General features: G+C 38.3%; 1 protein-coding gene across 2 annotated transcripts in view; it reads right to left on the reverse strand.

The window, feature by feature from the left end:
- Positions 1-509: 509 nt before the first annotated feature.
- LOC122557342 (neuronal migration protein doublecortin-like) overlaps positions 510-14,623 on the reverse strand; it is a 171,107-nt gene continuing 156,993 nt past the window's right edge. For both annotated transcript variants that reach the window (XM_043704948.2, XM_043704949.2), the window contains 2 exons: positions 10,239-10,345; positions 510-7,539 (listed from right to left, as the gene is read on the reverse strand). In XM_043704948.2, the coding sequence (XP_043560883.1) occupies positions 7,483-7,539; positions 10,239-10,345 (164 nt within the window). In that variant the 3' untranslated portion in view covers positions 510-7,482. The remainder of the gene's footprint in view (positions 7,540-10,238; positions 10,346-14,623) is intronic.

The raw sequence follows: 14,623 nt of genomic DNA on the forward strand, positions 1-14,623 counted from the left end.
ACATTAAATCTTCTTCAGGTTATTACCCTCCTTTCTCTATCAGATAAGATCCAAGATGTTAGGAATTTGATGCTGTCAGTTACATTGCTTGTTGGAAGAATGCTACAGTGACAAAACAACTTCATTCATCAAGAGAAGTGCAATAGTATAGTGGGACATGGCTTTGTTCCAACAGTTTCTCCACTTACTGGACTTCTGATGTCAGCACATTAAGCAGGGAAATTCTGAAGCATTTTTCTATTGGAGTGACACTCACAAGATAGACACCAAGGATGGTAACTCTACCCATCTTAATAGATCCTGAAAGATCCCACAGTCAGTTTCAATGCTTCTCATTTATCTCTATAATGGCTTGAAATTGGTATAAACCCAGGGTTAAGTAGCTACCCATTTCATTGGTAAACAGACCATTCCACAGCAAATAAAAATTAGGAGGGAGTGATGCTTATGTTACATCCAAATATTCAGCTTTACTATGTTGAAAACTAAATAAGACACACACACAGCAATAAGACTTCCATCAAATGTATTTTTTAAAATTACACACATCTTGCAAATGTACATTAAAATGAATACAAATTCAAACTACAAGTGTTAGAAGGGAAGTTACAAAGCAAACTGATAGTTCCTCTTTCACAGTGATCTGATAGAAATGGAACAATTTGGCCTCATGTACAAGAATCCATAATCTCAAAGTGAGATAGATGCTGTTTTTAAAAACTGAATAACATTCTGGATGCAATTTTCAACAGCTGAATCTTGCTATTCAAAGAGCAGTATTAAAAGCAATTTCTCTCACACTTGCAAACTATATAAACTTTTTGAGGGATGTGTAGAAACAAACTCAGTGTCAGAGGCCAGAAAAGGAAAGCCAGATGTACCACAAAAGAGAATCTGAATTCACTGCAGAGTAACTTCAAAGCTGAATGGAAATGGATCCTGCAATCCGCACCTAGTCTAAACAAGCAAACACTTCTATCATTAAAACTCTACTGGTGTGCACTTTTGCAAAACTACATTACAGAGTTCCCACTACATCTACTCACTAGAAATTTAAAAAGTCAATAATAATAAACATTTTATGTACATTTAGAATTTCACAAAAAAGGCAGCAAAAATAGCAAACTGACTCTTCACCACAGATAGCAAAAATGGCTGAAACATGCACATGGTTCAAGCATGATAGCACTGATGTAATAGAAAAGCAAGCAAGCAAACTATTCAGAAATTAACGTTTTAAAAAGAAATGTCACTTTTCTTAGTTCCATTATATATTCAACTCGATGGTAGGCTTTTTTTTCCCCGAAAGCAAATTTTGGTACATTTGGGTTTTTATAGATTCTATAGATTGCATTGATGTTCTGGTTAATTTTCTGACAATAGAATTGAAGAGAAATGCATTACTGTTACCTACCCGCTGCTCACAAATTGCTGACTAACAGATCGATAACACCCAAAAGGTAGATTACAGTCATAACAAGAACAATTATATTTGCAATTGATGACACCTGAAAATTATCATAAGGAGAATACCATGTGTGTGGGAGTAATTAAACAGAATGGTAGGTACTTTGGAATGCTGGGATATGATTTTACAGCAAAAGGTAAGCATTCAAGAATTATAGCAAAGAGATGGTTGAGAGTGATTACACTGAAAATGGGAACTTCCCAGGGACCTATTAGATAAGAATTTTAAGGGTGTTTTCAAAAGGTGCAAACCATTGCTGTTTTGTAGCTGTATTGTACTGTAACTTTCAAACTTTGTTTCTGATCACTTTTGGCACCATCAGCTCACGCCATGCATTTCCAGAATGATGAGGTTTATTTAAGATTTAATTTGAATTTTATTAAAGCCCAACTGTTTCTGACATTATGGCACATTTATTGGAAAACTGTCTACAGTTAGGTGCCAGAAAATTCCTGTTCAGAGCATAAGATTTTCAAGCATGCTTTTAGACCTAACTATTTCCATTTATGGGATAAATTTGAGTGTAATTGAAGTATGAGTCAGCGAGACACCTAATTAATAGATGGATGGGCTGGCAATCTGCTTCTTGTCACCACTTTGAAACCTGCTCACCAGTGAATGAGCAACAACACTGAAATTGAGGTAAGCTTTAAGATTTTCCTGGCTTTCCCTCATCAACTTCAACCATGGCAGATTTGAGTTTAAGAAGGCACCAGACTTCGGAAGGGGCCCACTCCCAACTCTAAGCAAATGGCTTGGGTTTTGAATTAGTTAAGGTCTCTCCTATTGTGTGGACAATCCTGAAGGACAATATTATTCCAAAGGTCAGAAATATGTTTGTCTCTGACTAGATCAGATTTTCAAATTAATGGTGTATCTAATAACATCCAAATGGTTTAGAGCTTCCCTATTATTAAATATTACTATTTTTACCACTATCTCAATGAAGCATGTTGAGTTATATTGTGTAAATACACACTACAATTCTGTTTTGTACTTTATGATGATTGTGCTAAACAGAAGTGAAGTTAGTTCTATTGCCTATTCCAGCATTCAGCGTCAACAACAGCATTATCTGGACATACTCAATGCAGCCAGGTGCAGTCGTATTAATGAAAACCTCAGAATGCCCATGGCTACATTAACGCAAATTTGGCATAGTAGCCAACCTTGTTGATCTTCCAAATAAAATTTGCAATTCAGTATCAATTTGCATCAATGTGGATTTGGATGAGAACTCACAGATGAAACACCCTATACCACTGAGTCTCTATATTAATATATTTTAATTCCTCAGGAAAGGAATTTAATGCACTAATAGCAAAGCATTCACAGTCTAGGCTATGAGTGTGGACAGTGGATTTGTTCAGCAATGCGCTTCTCCAGATTCAAAACAACTGCAGTTTTGATCCTATAATCACCATTAACCAGACTCAATACTGATCCAATGTTCTATTTGTCAACAGTTCTAACCAATTTCAATTATGTCAATTTACTTCCAGCCTCAACACTCACATATACAACTAACTCTGCTTCAGATTTCTGCTCCTTTACATTCACCTCAGCTGCCTCATACACCAGCAGCCAATTGATACTGCCAATTATGGGAACAGTGCCACTTATTCCTGGCTGACTCCTGTTGCATGGCGACAAAAACATAGTCTGTCTTGTTTCCATGGGAATGCTAACAGACCCAGGCTGCACTGCCCATGACGTGCAAGGATAGAAGAAAAATGAATGCAGTACATAGCAGGCAATGCTTCAGTCTATTATACTGACCTTCTTTTTCATCTTTTAGGATACGGTCTCAATTTGTAACATTTTGAGTGTTTATGCCAATTTTCCTTCCAGGTTGGCTTTTTACCAGGTATGCAAATCTGAGGCTGGCTTAACCGTTGTTGTGAGTCTTTGTTACATCTCAAAACAAACTCACAAATCAACTGCTGCCGTGGTTAAAATATTCAATGAAAAATAAAAGATATCAATGTAATACACTCACGGTCTTAGGTAATGGTATTTTTAGAGGGTTCTTTGTGAAATAAATACTGCTGATTAGCATTACTATCATTCTTAATTCTTTTCATTTACCCACGGTGCAGCTACACTCTGTCCACAGAGGCAGTGCATTAAGAAACCAGACAGTGCACTTGAGGCATCTCTTCATGAGGTTATCTTATTCCCCACTCCAAGCAGACAGAGTGCCACCTCACAAAGTGGTTTCACTCACCTTCTCTGGGGGACAGAACACTGCCCCTTGTCAAAATCTCACTTTCTACCTCTAAAGCCAAAGGAGCCACCAGTGGCAACCAACTTATTTACCGTGAACTTCTTTTCCTTGCGGCTGCCGCTCATCCGGCCAATATTGACCAGTAATATTTTCAGATTACTGGCCCGTATTCCCTCGGGATTAACTGCTCGTGCTTGACTTTTTACACGCTCAGTTCCTTCAAGGTGCTCTTGGCCCAATCCTCAATGTGAACAGGATGAAACCAGAGCCACTGTGATCTCACTTCCTATGGAAGGAGTTCCACAATATAATGACCATTACAAGTGTGAAAATACACAGGTTATTAAATTAAGTCAGCATTCAGGCAGAGTTTGTTTCATTAAAGACCAGAGGCTTTTTGCCTATTGTGTACCTCGAGCACTGAAATTAATTCAATTACAAAAGGGTCATCTGTATTTTCACACCAAGCACTGCCATTATGCCTATAGGTCACCTGTGCATGACACATCATTTAAATAACATACACAGCTGTCTTAACCAAATCACAATCTCAAACTATGTTTACTTTTATGGGGTTACATTAGCCTGTCTGACTGAGAATTAATCTGATGTGGCTTGTGTGGCTATACACACACACACACACACAAATTTTGGGAATACTCTCCCTGCTGAGCTTACTTCTCTTTATTAAGGGAACACACTGACACACTTTAAGCTGCAGACTTGCCCAGGGAGTTCAAATGATACCAAAGCCAGAGATCAAAGAGATTGCTCTGAGGAGTAGAATCTGGACTCCTTACTGCTGCAACTCTTAATACACCTTTGGGTACATTATGAATTTATTTGCACCATCTATTGCTATTCTGTGACTGAGTCCAATTGAGCTTTTTTGAATTGACTTCTGGAGAAGTACAGACAAGGCATCATGCTGCCATCACCAGCCTATTGGAAAGAAGATCAAACTGTAATAGAAGCCTAATACTGGGAGAAGTAAGAAGAAGGAACTTTTATCAGGATGTCTGTCATCTGCCAGTCCATTACCAAGTAGAAAACAAAGATGGAACCTCCTGCCTGGACTTGCTAGCAAGCAGAAAGTAAACCAAGACATTTTGTTCTTACTTATTCCTGGGATGTAGACACGCTGGCTAGGCTAGCATTTATTGTCCATCCCTAATTGCCCAAGGAGCAGTTAAGATTCTGTCACATTGTGTGGATCTGGAGACATGTAGGTCAAACTAGGTAAATATGGCAGGGTTCCTTTGCGAACAGACATTAGTGAACCAGATGGAATTTTCCAATATTTGACAATGGGCACATGGTTGGCATTATGTCAGCTTTTTATTCCAGATTTTATTAAATTCAATCTTCATTTACCACAGTGGGATTCTAACCCAAATACCCAGAGCAGTGGCCTGGGCTTCTTGATTGCTATTCTCAAGCCATTATCACTGACTCCCTGGAAACCAGTGATGTTTTTCAAAAATAAGGCTGGTGTTACAAAAGTACATTTTGTTTTCCATATTATTGATTACCATATTTCAGCAGCATATAGTAATGGGTAGTTCATAAACCAGTGAGGAGTGGCAAAACTGCCTCCAAAACTAATACAAATGTCATGCAACTAACGGCCCTTTGGTTCCCACCAGCAGTAGGGGCCAACTTAATTGGCCAGGGAAGACCTCCTGGGAGCAGAGCTGATCTCCAGACAGGCCAAGAGGCCTCTCACTCCCTGCCTGCTGCAGCAGCCATTTTGACCACTATAGTTGATTGAAGGCCAGTGATAAACATCTGAAATCTGAAGCTATGCAGCTCAATTATGACTCAGGAAAAATCATACAAAAGGAGAGAGAAAAAAAACAACTCAGGGACAAAAAAAAATCCCAAAATCCTGAGTCCTCACAGAGTTAAAGGTAACTGGAACACATGTTTTAAAGAACATAACATTTCTTCTGTAGACTTTCTCAGATGTTACGTGAGCGAGGAATGACTCCCTAGAAGATGTGATGCTTGCCATCCTCTCAAAACATCATCTAATATGATTAGAAACTTGCTGAATGATGGAACTAGACTTGGTGATTTGAACTGACACTAGAACATGAAGAAGAACATTGGCTGGTTAAGGAATGGCCAGAAGGTTAAGCAAAATTCATGAAAGTATGTTGAGAGGGCAAAATGTACCAACAATAAACCCCAATTTCTCTCTCACATACCATTCAGCTGCACGATCCTAATTGACAACTTTTTTGTAATAGTTCTTCTCCCTGCTACCTCATTTTGGAGGTGAACTGAAGGATAATTGAAACATTAGCTGGCAATAATTTTTGTATTGTGGCACATTGATATCATGGAAAGAGAATAATCACTTCGATATGCCAATCATTAGACAATCTGCTAATCTGCGGAAGTGGGGGCATCTACCAGCCAATTTCAACCACTACTTTTTTTTCTGACTGAAAGTATACAGGGGCCACAATATTCAAACAATTGCCAAGCCTGTGACTGTTCAGTGAATGCTTCAGGGCCAAAATGCAATGGTGAACAGGGTGAATTTCACAGCAATGCAAATTCCATGGCAAAATGGAGCAATTCTTTGTTCTCTGGGGAAAGGGGCAGAAAACAAAGGAGGCTGCATCATAAGACGTTCTGCAGCAGGACAGTAGCATGGAGAAATACTCATGACTAATCTTCCAAACTTGGTTATTGAAACAGAAGAAATTGCAGTGCATTGAAATTTGAATTCCACATCAGAGTAAAATCAGCCTGCAAGCTAAATGTCACACCAAATCAAACAAGGTTGTAAACATTCTTTATGAATCAAGAAAAGCACAAGATAAGTCTCATGCATGGCAAGTTTATTTCATGCTAATCCTAGTCCAGTGGCAAGTTAATGTTCCCTTTTCCCTATCAAAGAAAACCCTTCACCACCAGCTTTTACAAGTATTCGATTAATGCAATTCAGTAAGTCTACTTATAAACTGATTTGAATATAATTGCACAGTGAACACATTCACAAATAAAAAAGCGCATGAACAATTTGTTCTTATTAGTAAAATGTAAATTTGCTGTCTTACTCTAACCCTAAATAGTTCTATCCATTCAAAATGTCATATAAAGCAAGAATCAGAATCATTTTATCACTAAAAAAAGTATTAAACGAATGTGATCAAATTTAATTTTAGAAAATTAATGCCTTAGTCTCATTAAGCTGTATTCTTCTGAAATTACTTTCCCATTCTCAAATCAATGTTATTTTCACTTTAAACTAAATGTTTGCATCTTAGTTAATGATTTTTTTGGAGTTTTTTTCTGTCCCTCCTTTTTTTAAACAAATCAGATGTTAAACATGTCTGCGCAGCAGAGGATTTTCTTAAAAAAGAAAAAACTGGCAGAGGTCTTTAATAACTAAAACCGGATTTATAAATGAAGCATATAATAACTGCACATCAAATATCAAAGAGAAATGGAAAATCACACAGCACCATTGAAAAAAACATAACCAGGGACCATAAATTTCAAAGAACAAGTGACGTACAAGAGACCTGCTTGTGTTATTATGAAATATTCTCACAGTGCTTCATATCTGATGTTTAGAAAAAGGCAGTGATATTCCAAGATACTAGGTTTCTCATGAGAAGGACAAACTGTTAAAAACAGGGCAATTTTGTTTTGGTGTCACTTGGCAATTAGTGAACACCAAGATCAATAACCTCTGCACACTGGGCAGAATTCCTTTTCCAAGTCTCACTGGTTCAGATGGCGAATTCCAGCCTTCCATCACTCATCTGGCTCACATCGAGTCACCCAGTGAGTCCGAGTCATCCAGAGAAAGTGGCAGATACAGATCCTGCAGTGGGGAAGCAAAGAGAAACAAGATTGATGAAAAAAAGTGGTGATTGCCACAGTGAGGGTGATAGTGTAAAATAGAAATCTCAGTTTGAATCTCCCTCGATTTCCATTTTCAGTGATTCCATTTTTCTCTCCACAGATGCTGCCTGACATACTGGGTAACATCAGCATTTTCTGTTTTATTCTGCTTTTAACCTGAGTGTAAACTAATTGCTCAGTGGCCCTGTACTATTCTGCAAAAGGTTCAATTGTATTTAATCTTTCAAACCTTTGTAAAATGTGCAAGTAATTAACATCTTAATTTCTTCAGTTTGGCTCCAAATGGTACATTCATAAATCTCAATAATCATTTCCTTCTTGTAGATTCTTTGTTCCTCTTCATGCTTATCTTTTCAGTTTGGTGTCTTTTCAGAATGCAGATTTTCTGTTTCCAAGAGTCAGTCTTTCTCTTCAAAGAAAAAGTGTCATCATCAGTCATCCACAAATAGTAAGAAAGCTATTCTCACAGTGGGAGTGTTGTATGGAGATGTAAACTTGATATTGTACAATACAGACACCCTCTGTGTCAATGGTCATTCTCGGTGATATATTTGCTGTCCAGTTCCATGTATATTGTTCTTTGGAGCAGTATGTAGATAGGGAGAATCTACTGATACTTTCACTGGAGCCAATTGTTTTCCAAAAGTCATTCATAAACTTTGGATATGTATTTTAAAAAAGGGATTGTTTAAATACAAATCTATGATTTATTAATTAGAATCAATTATTATTTAGTTTAAACACAAATGAAAGAAAACTTGCATACTGATATATATCCTTAACCCCTTTCTCAACTATCCCTCAGGATTTCACATTTATTATTGAAGTGCTGTTAGTATTATGTAGGCAGTCATGGCAGCCATTTTGAATATAGCAAATTGCCAGAAGTAATAATAACTTAACCAGCTAGTTAATCCAGTTTTGGTACATTTGCTGAGAAAAGAAGACATGCATTTGACCATTACCATTGCTGAGCTAGTGTATGGAATCTGCATCTTCACAGTGAGGTTGGATACACCTGCCATCAGCCCAATGCAACCTAGTCTCCCTCACATGTGACTAGTCACACAATATTGGTTGCAGATACCTGACACTCTGATTGTGACCTTGGAAAGCTCTTGGAAGATTCCCTCATGAGGACAACCCACTGGGGAAAGGTTGCCCCTTTAAGTTGAATGGAACAAAATTGTGAGGAGCTCTCTTCCAATCACAAGGCAGTTCCTGGCCATCCTTGCTACTGATGGGTTCACTAGATATCTTATCTGCAACAAACCTGGGAGAGAAAGAACTTTTAGGAGCAGCAAGCAGTTAGGTAACTAACTGCTAGTAGTGAGGAGGCACTAAAGAAACGTCTACAAGAGTCCAGAAGTGGGGTCCAAGTTACAGGGAGTGTGATGGGCTCAGGGCTAAAGTCCAAGAGCCTGTAGCCATTTTGGTGAAACCAGGAGGAAAAGATGGGCAGGAAACAGACTTTTTAATAAAAGTCAGGAGAAAGAGCTGCCATTTTGCCAATACAACTACCCACCCACCAGATCCGAATGACAATTAGGGAGAAGACGGAGGCTGCAAGAGAGTTGAAGGTGTGGAGAGGTAGGGAGGCTGCTATGGAAGTGGGAGGGAGAGGCAGGCTCCAACGGACCGGAGAGAGACAGAGGGAGGCTGCAAAGAAGAGAAAACAGTTTAATACCTATCAGCAAAGGAACACTTAGCTCACTAGGAAACTTGACATGAGGTAATTAATTACTTGCAAATTAATGTGGTATCACCAAGCTTAAGGCTGCTTTTCCGGAGCTACTCCATGTGACTGCCATTGCAATGAACAATGTATCAATTGTTAAATTGAAATCTGAGACTGAAATCCATGATGCACTAAAAACAGCAGTAACTGACTTGTTAAAATATTCCAGTTTTGTAAATATGCAATGGGTATAATTGCACATTACACTGGGTATAATTTTGTCAGTTTGGAAGGTGTAACCTTCGTGTGAGTAAAAGCCCATATCTGTTATTTTGAATGAGAAACTTTTATTGCTACATTTTTGCTAGTTGTCCTGTGCTAATTTGAACACTGTAGTATCTATTAATTAATGCTTCCATTGTGTGCGGTGGCTTTCCATTTAACAGATGGGTTCTGCTTCTGTGAGGCCAAATATCCCAAAGATTAACACGAATAAAAAAAGGAATGTTATTATGTAACTGCGTCATTTCATAAAGTACTTGGTGTGAATGAAAAATTAGCCCTCAAGAAAATCTCGAAAGGAGCCCTCAAGAAAACAAGAAGTAACCTGGCATGCATATGTGCACGTGTGGTGTACATGTGTCAGTGTGTCTACAGATGTGAGCAGTGCACACATGCACTCATCTGTATAGACACAGCATGCCCTCCTGAGAACTGAATATATCTTGTTCTATCCTATGACATTAAGGTGACTGAACTGATTCACCTGCATTTGGTACTTCGTGTAGAATTCTGGCTATGTTAATGAGAGATCAATAACCAAATTAAAGTAACTTCCTGTTTTCCAGATGTCTACTTATTTAAAGAATGAAATAGGAACATCCCTTAAACTAAAGCATCGTCATTTTTGAGACTCGGGTAAAGATATGTATTCACTCCATTGTAATAGAAAAAAAACACAGGGCAAAATAATGACTTACCTTGTGCTTGCGAAGGCAGCCTGGGCTAGTTGGTGTCGAAATGGGTGTTGAGACTGGAGACTTATTGGACTTGGGAGTGGAGAGCTGGCTGCTAGAGGTTCCATTAGCTGAAAACACAGATAACAGATAATTTATAGAAGGCTGATAAGATGATCTTAGTAGGTTATTGTAACTCATTTCAGAATATTCAAAGAGTTTACTTAAGAATAAAATTCAATGTCATAGTTTTCTCATTACTTATAGCTCTACTGCTTGCAATGCTTTATGGTGTCTGCTCAGAAAGGAGGATGAGATGGTTTAGATCATACAATTTGCAACAGGCACTCCATTAGGAGAGGGAATGTGTCCTCTTCTTAATGCTTCACTCCTCCAGCATCACCCTTTTCCAGGAAATAGGATTAGAATATTCTGTTTATCAGCAGAAGATGAACAGTTGCCACATACCTCATTGGTTTAAATAACTCGCAGGCCAATCATCCATACATGTTTTGCATTATGATAGACTAACATTATGAATCATACCCAGTGACTCCAACTAGAAAGCTCACGTGTGGTCATTCGATGAGGCCAGCACCTAAGCTGAATGAGATGCCTTCTACTGTTCAATGGCCCAATGAAGATTGAACAAAATACTGAATGAAATGAATGGTCAGGCAATGACTTTAAAAATGTATCCCTGCAAAGGAAAGAACTTTCGAGAGAGGAGGGAAATGCAAACCATACATTTGAGAATGTCAGCACTATTTTCTACAAACTAATCAAATTCAGAAATTCTGCATTTCCTCCAGTGTGCATTAACAGCAAGACTTTTTGTAAGAAACACCAACAAATTACACTTTAATGTCCATTGTAAAATTTTAGTGGAGTATAATTAAGTAACATTTAATGGAAACCATGTTTTACTTTGTAAAATTATCAAAAAAAGTCTTTGTGTTCTGAAAGTGGAACAATACTGGGGGTGAAATTATTTTCACTGCAGAGAGTTTATGTATGATTGGAAGTGAATTTTTAAATTGGGAACAGCTCTAGGATTGACATCCAAGGCAAAGCAGGGAGCAAGTTCACCCACCTAACAATTAGAACTGCCTGAGGGAAAAAATGCCATACAATCCAGCCTTGAAAAATTTTCCAGTGAGCTCAGAAGAAACAAGAATGCCATCTTTGGATGCTGTTCATCAATCCATTACAAAGTGATCTGAAAGTATTTTCTTGCTGTTGTCAATTAACATCCTACATAAAATGCTTTGACTTCCAGCTCGGCCAAGTTTTGTGTCATATCACTGTGATCATTCACCTCTGATCCACACTATTTTGTAATTCTTTCTTGGATGTGGCAGCCCGTAATTGCCATTGAGAATGTGATGATGAGCCAGCTTCTTGAAGTGTTGCAGGTATGCTAACAGTGCAGCTCTTAATTCCTATTTTAAGTATATTTTGTTTTCTGCAACAATGAAAGAATGTCAATACATTTCCAAGACAGGATGATGCTTGGCTTGAGGTGAATTAGTAGGTGGTGGTGATTCCCAAGCATTTTGATGACCTTGTCCTTCTAGGTGGTAGAGGTCATGAGTTTGCAAAGTGCTGTGTAGAGAGCATTGGCGAGGTACTGCAGTGCACCTTGTAAATGGCGCACTGGCCATTGGTGGAGGCAGTGAATTTTGAAGGTGGTGATGAGGTGCCGATCAAGTGGGCTGTTTTGTCCTGGACAGTGACAAGATTCTTGAATGTTGTTGGAGTTGCACTCATCCATGCACCTGGACAGTATTCCATCACATTCCCAATTTGTGCATTATCAATGATAGACAGACTTTGGGGAGTCAGGAAGCAGTTATTCACTTCAGAAGTCCCAGATTCTGCAGAGCTTTGGTCTGAACTGTTGTTTATGGGATAATTTAGCTGTGCCTATCACATGCTATTTGTTAACTGAAATCCAAATATTTGAAGTTGTAGCTTCACTAGGCTGAAACCTGTTTTTAGGTGTACCTTTTAGGTTAATCTCTTGATTTGTCAGTAATGGTAGAGTGGGGGACTTGGGGCAAACTTAAATTCTTCTGCTGCTAGATTTGTTCTGAGTCATTTAGCATGGTGCTTGCATCACAAAACATGTTGAAGGTTGCACTCAATGTGAAGACAGGACTTTGCCTTCACAAGGACTGTGCAGTGGTAATTTCTACCATTACTATCATGGTCAAATCCATCTGTGACAGGTGGATTAACAAGTACAATGTCTATTAGGTTTTTCTGTCTTGGTGAGTCTAGTCTAGCAACAATGTCCTTTCGGGCATGGTCACCTCAGTCAATAGTGGCACTACTGACCCCCTCTTGGTGATGGATATTGAAGTCCTCCATCCAGAGTACATTCTATGTTATCACTACTCTCAGTGCTTCCTCCGAGATAGGCAACTCTTCATCAGAAGAGCCATAACATGGGTTACTCTGTTGAAGTGCCATGTCAATGCAGTAGTAGGGAGTGTTATTGTTAACTCTAAGCAAGGTGAAATTTAGAAAGCTCATGGGGAACCTTACTCCACACATCAGCATGAAAAGTGCAAGGCATACAGAACTGACCAGTTTGCCTACATAATTAACAGTAACTTAATTTATGTGACATCCAGCGTGTGAAGAAGGTATTATTATACACAGCATCAAATCTTTTCTTTTGACTGACCTCTCAACACAATAACAGTAGAAGATTAGAAGTCTCCCAAATCCTATAAGCAATAGCTCTATCAGAGAACTGAGAGTGAAGTAGTCTAAGGAGTGCCATTTTCTGCTACAGGAACACACATGATCAACTCTTGCAATGCCAGGAAGCACAGCAACACTAGCATAAGCACAGAGCTGAAGAATACAGTCTGAAAACTAGTGAGTGGTAATTAAGATCGGAAATCAGACAAGTGATTATTTTTCCATCAGTGGATCTGTGGAAAGCTCCCTGGAAAAGTGTCAATTAATTCTTCCAAATAAACTTGTTAAATATCTGGTTAGGAACAATATTGAAAATTATGAGAACAGGAATCCTCTAACTCAATTATGAATTCCTTGCACTGTGCTGTATTCTGGCTGCAGTGTCTCTATAGGGTTTATTGTAGCAAGTACAATGATTCTTTGGCGGGACACAATGCAATATACAATCTCCATCACCAAGAAGGAGGGTAGAAGCTGTGTACAAGTACAATCACTTCCAATATCCTCACTTGGACATACACCATTCTTTACTCATCATGACTGCATCAAAATCCTGAAAATGCTTCATTGACAGCACTGTGCGAGTGTGTTCACCGTTCAGAGTCAACAATTGTTTCACCACCATTTTCTGAAGAGCAACTAGAAATAGGCACTACATGCTGTCCTTGATAGCCATCCCATGTCTGATTTTTTTTTTTAAATCCCGCAGTTCACAGATGCAGGGACCATGTAAATTTTATTAATGGTTAGAAACCAGTTAGATTTCCTAATAGAGGCATATGAGGGGTACAATTTTGCTCCATTATTTTTGGAATTAGAAGGCAGCTTTTGATGGTTTTAATATGAAAATGGCACTAGTAATAGATCAGATTGTATGTTAACTATGGAAGGAATTACTTTCTGTTAATTGCATGATTCTGATGTTATTTTTGTCCTAGTATTTGCTGCAACGGCTGCCCTATGAGTTAGACTTCTTCTCTCACCCTTCAGTTAGAAAACAAATTATATTGTAAACTGTTGGAACTTCTGACTCATTAGGTAGAAGATCAAGGTTTAGAATAGAAACCCAGTAAACCCAAAACTGCAAAATGTATGATTTTCAGGGGACATGCTTTAGATCCTTGAAATAGACGAATGCTTCATACATATTTTATAGTTTTGGTAACTATGTAGTTAAAGGGCAAATTATCTACAAGTGCTTTATCAATCAGATTACACGGCAATTTGTGTTTTTATTAAATGAATCAGGGATTTGCATGATAAATTCAACCATGAAACTGTCAAGTTAGTAGAATTTCAACCTATTATAGGTTGTGTAATCATATTAGCAGAGAAGTAATTACAACTGTGGCCACAAGATCAGAAAACAAGGATAACTTCAGTTGTTTCTTCTCAAAGCTAACTGAGGTAGGATGTCAGAATTCTTCAATTAACTCCTCTATTCTACCTAATTTCAGTGGAATGATGTCTCCCTTAGCCACATGTTGTGCTGCTTTCATAAAAATGTAGTCACTTGAATACAATGGAAAAATCTCCATAGGAAACTAGCTGGTTGCTTTCCCTTAAAAGCAACTGTGAATTATGGGATATTTAATTATGGTTGTCTCTCTTTTATATTCAGTAGTGGGATGTGGACACGGCCAGCAAGGCCAAGATTTATCACTTGTAGCTCTGATGAAGGGTCACCGGACTTGAAA

The sequence above is a fragment of the Chiloscyllium plagiosum genome, unplaced genomic scaffold, assembly GCF_037043375.1.
Source record: "Chiloscyllium plagiosum isolate Xiang-an unplaced genomic scaffold, Cpla_swu_hap1 HiC_scaffold_11, whole genome shotgun sequence".
Classification (NCBI taxonomy): domain Eukaryota; kingdom Metazoa; phylum Chordata; class Chondrichthyes; order Orectolobiformes; family Hemiscylliidae; genus Chiloscyllium; species Chiloscyllium plagiosum.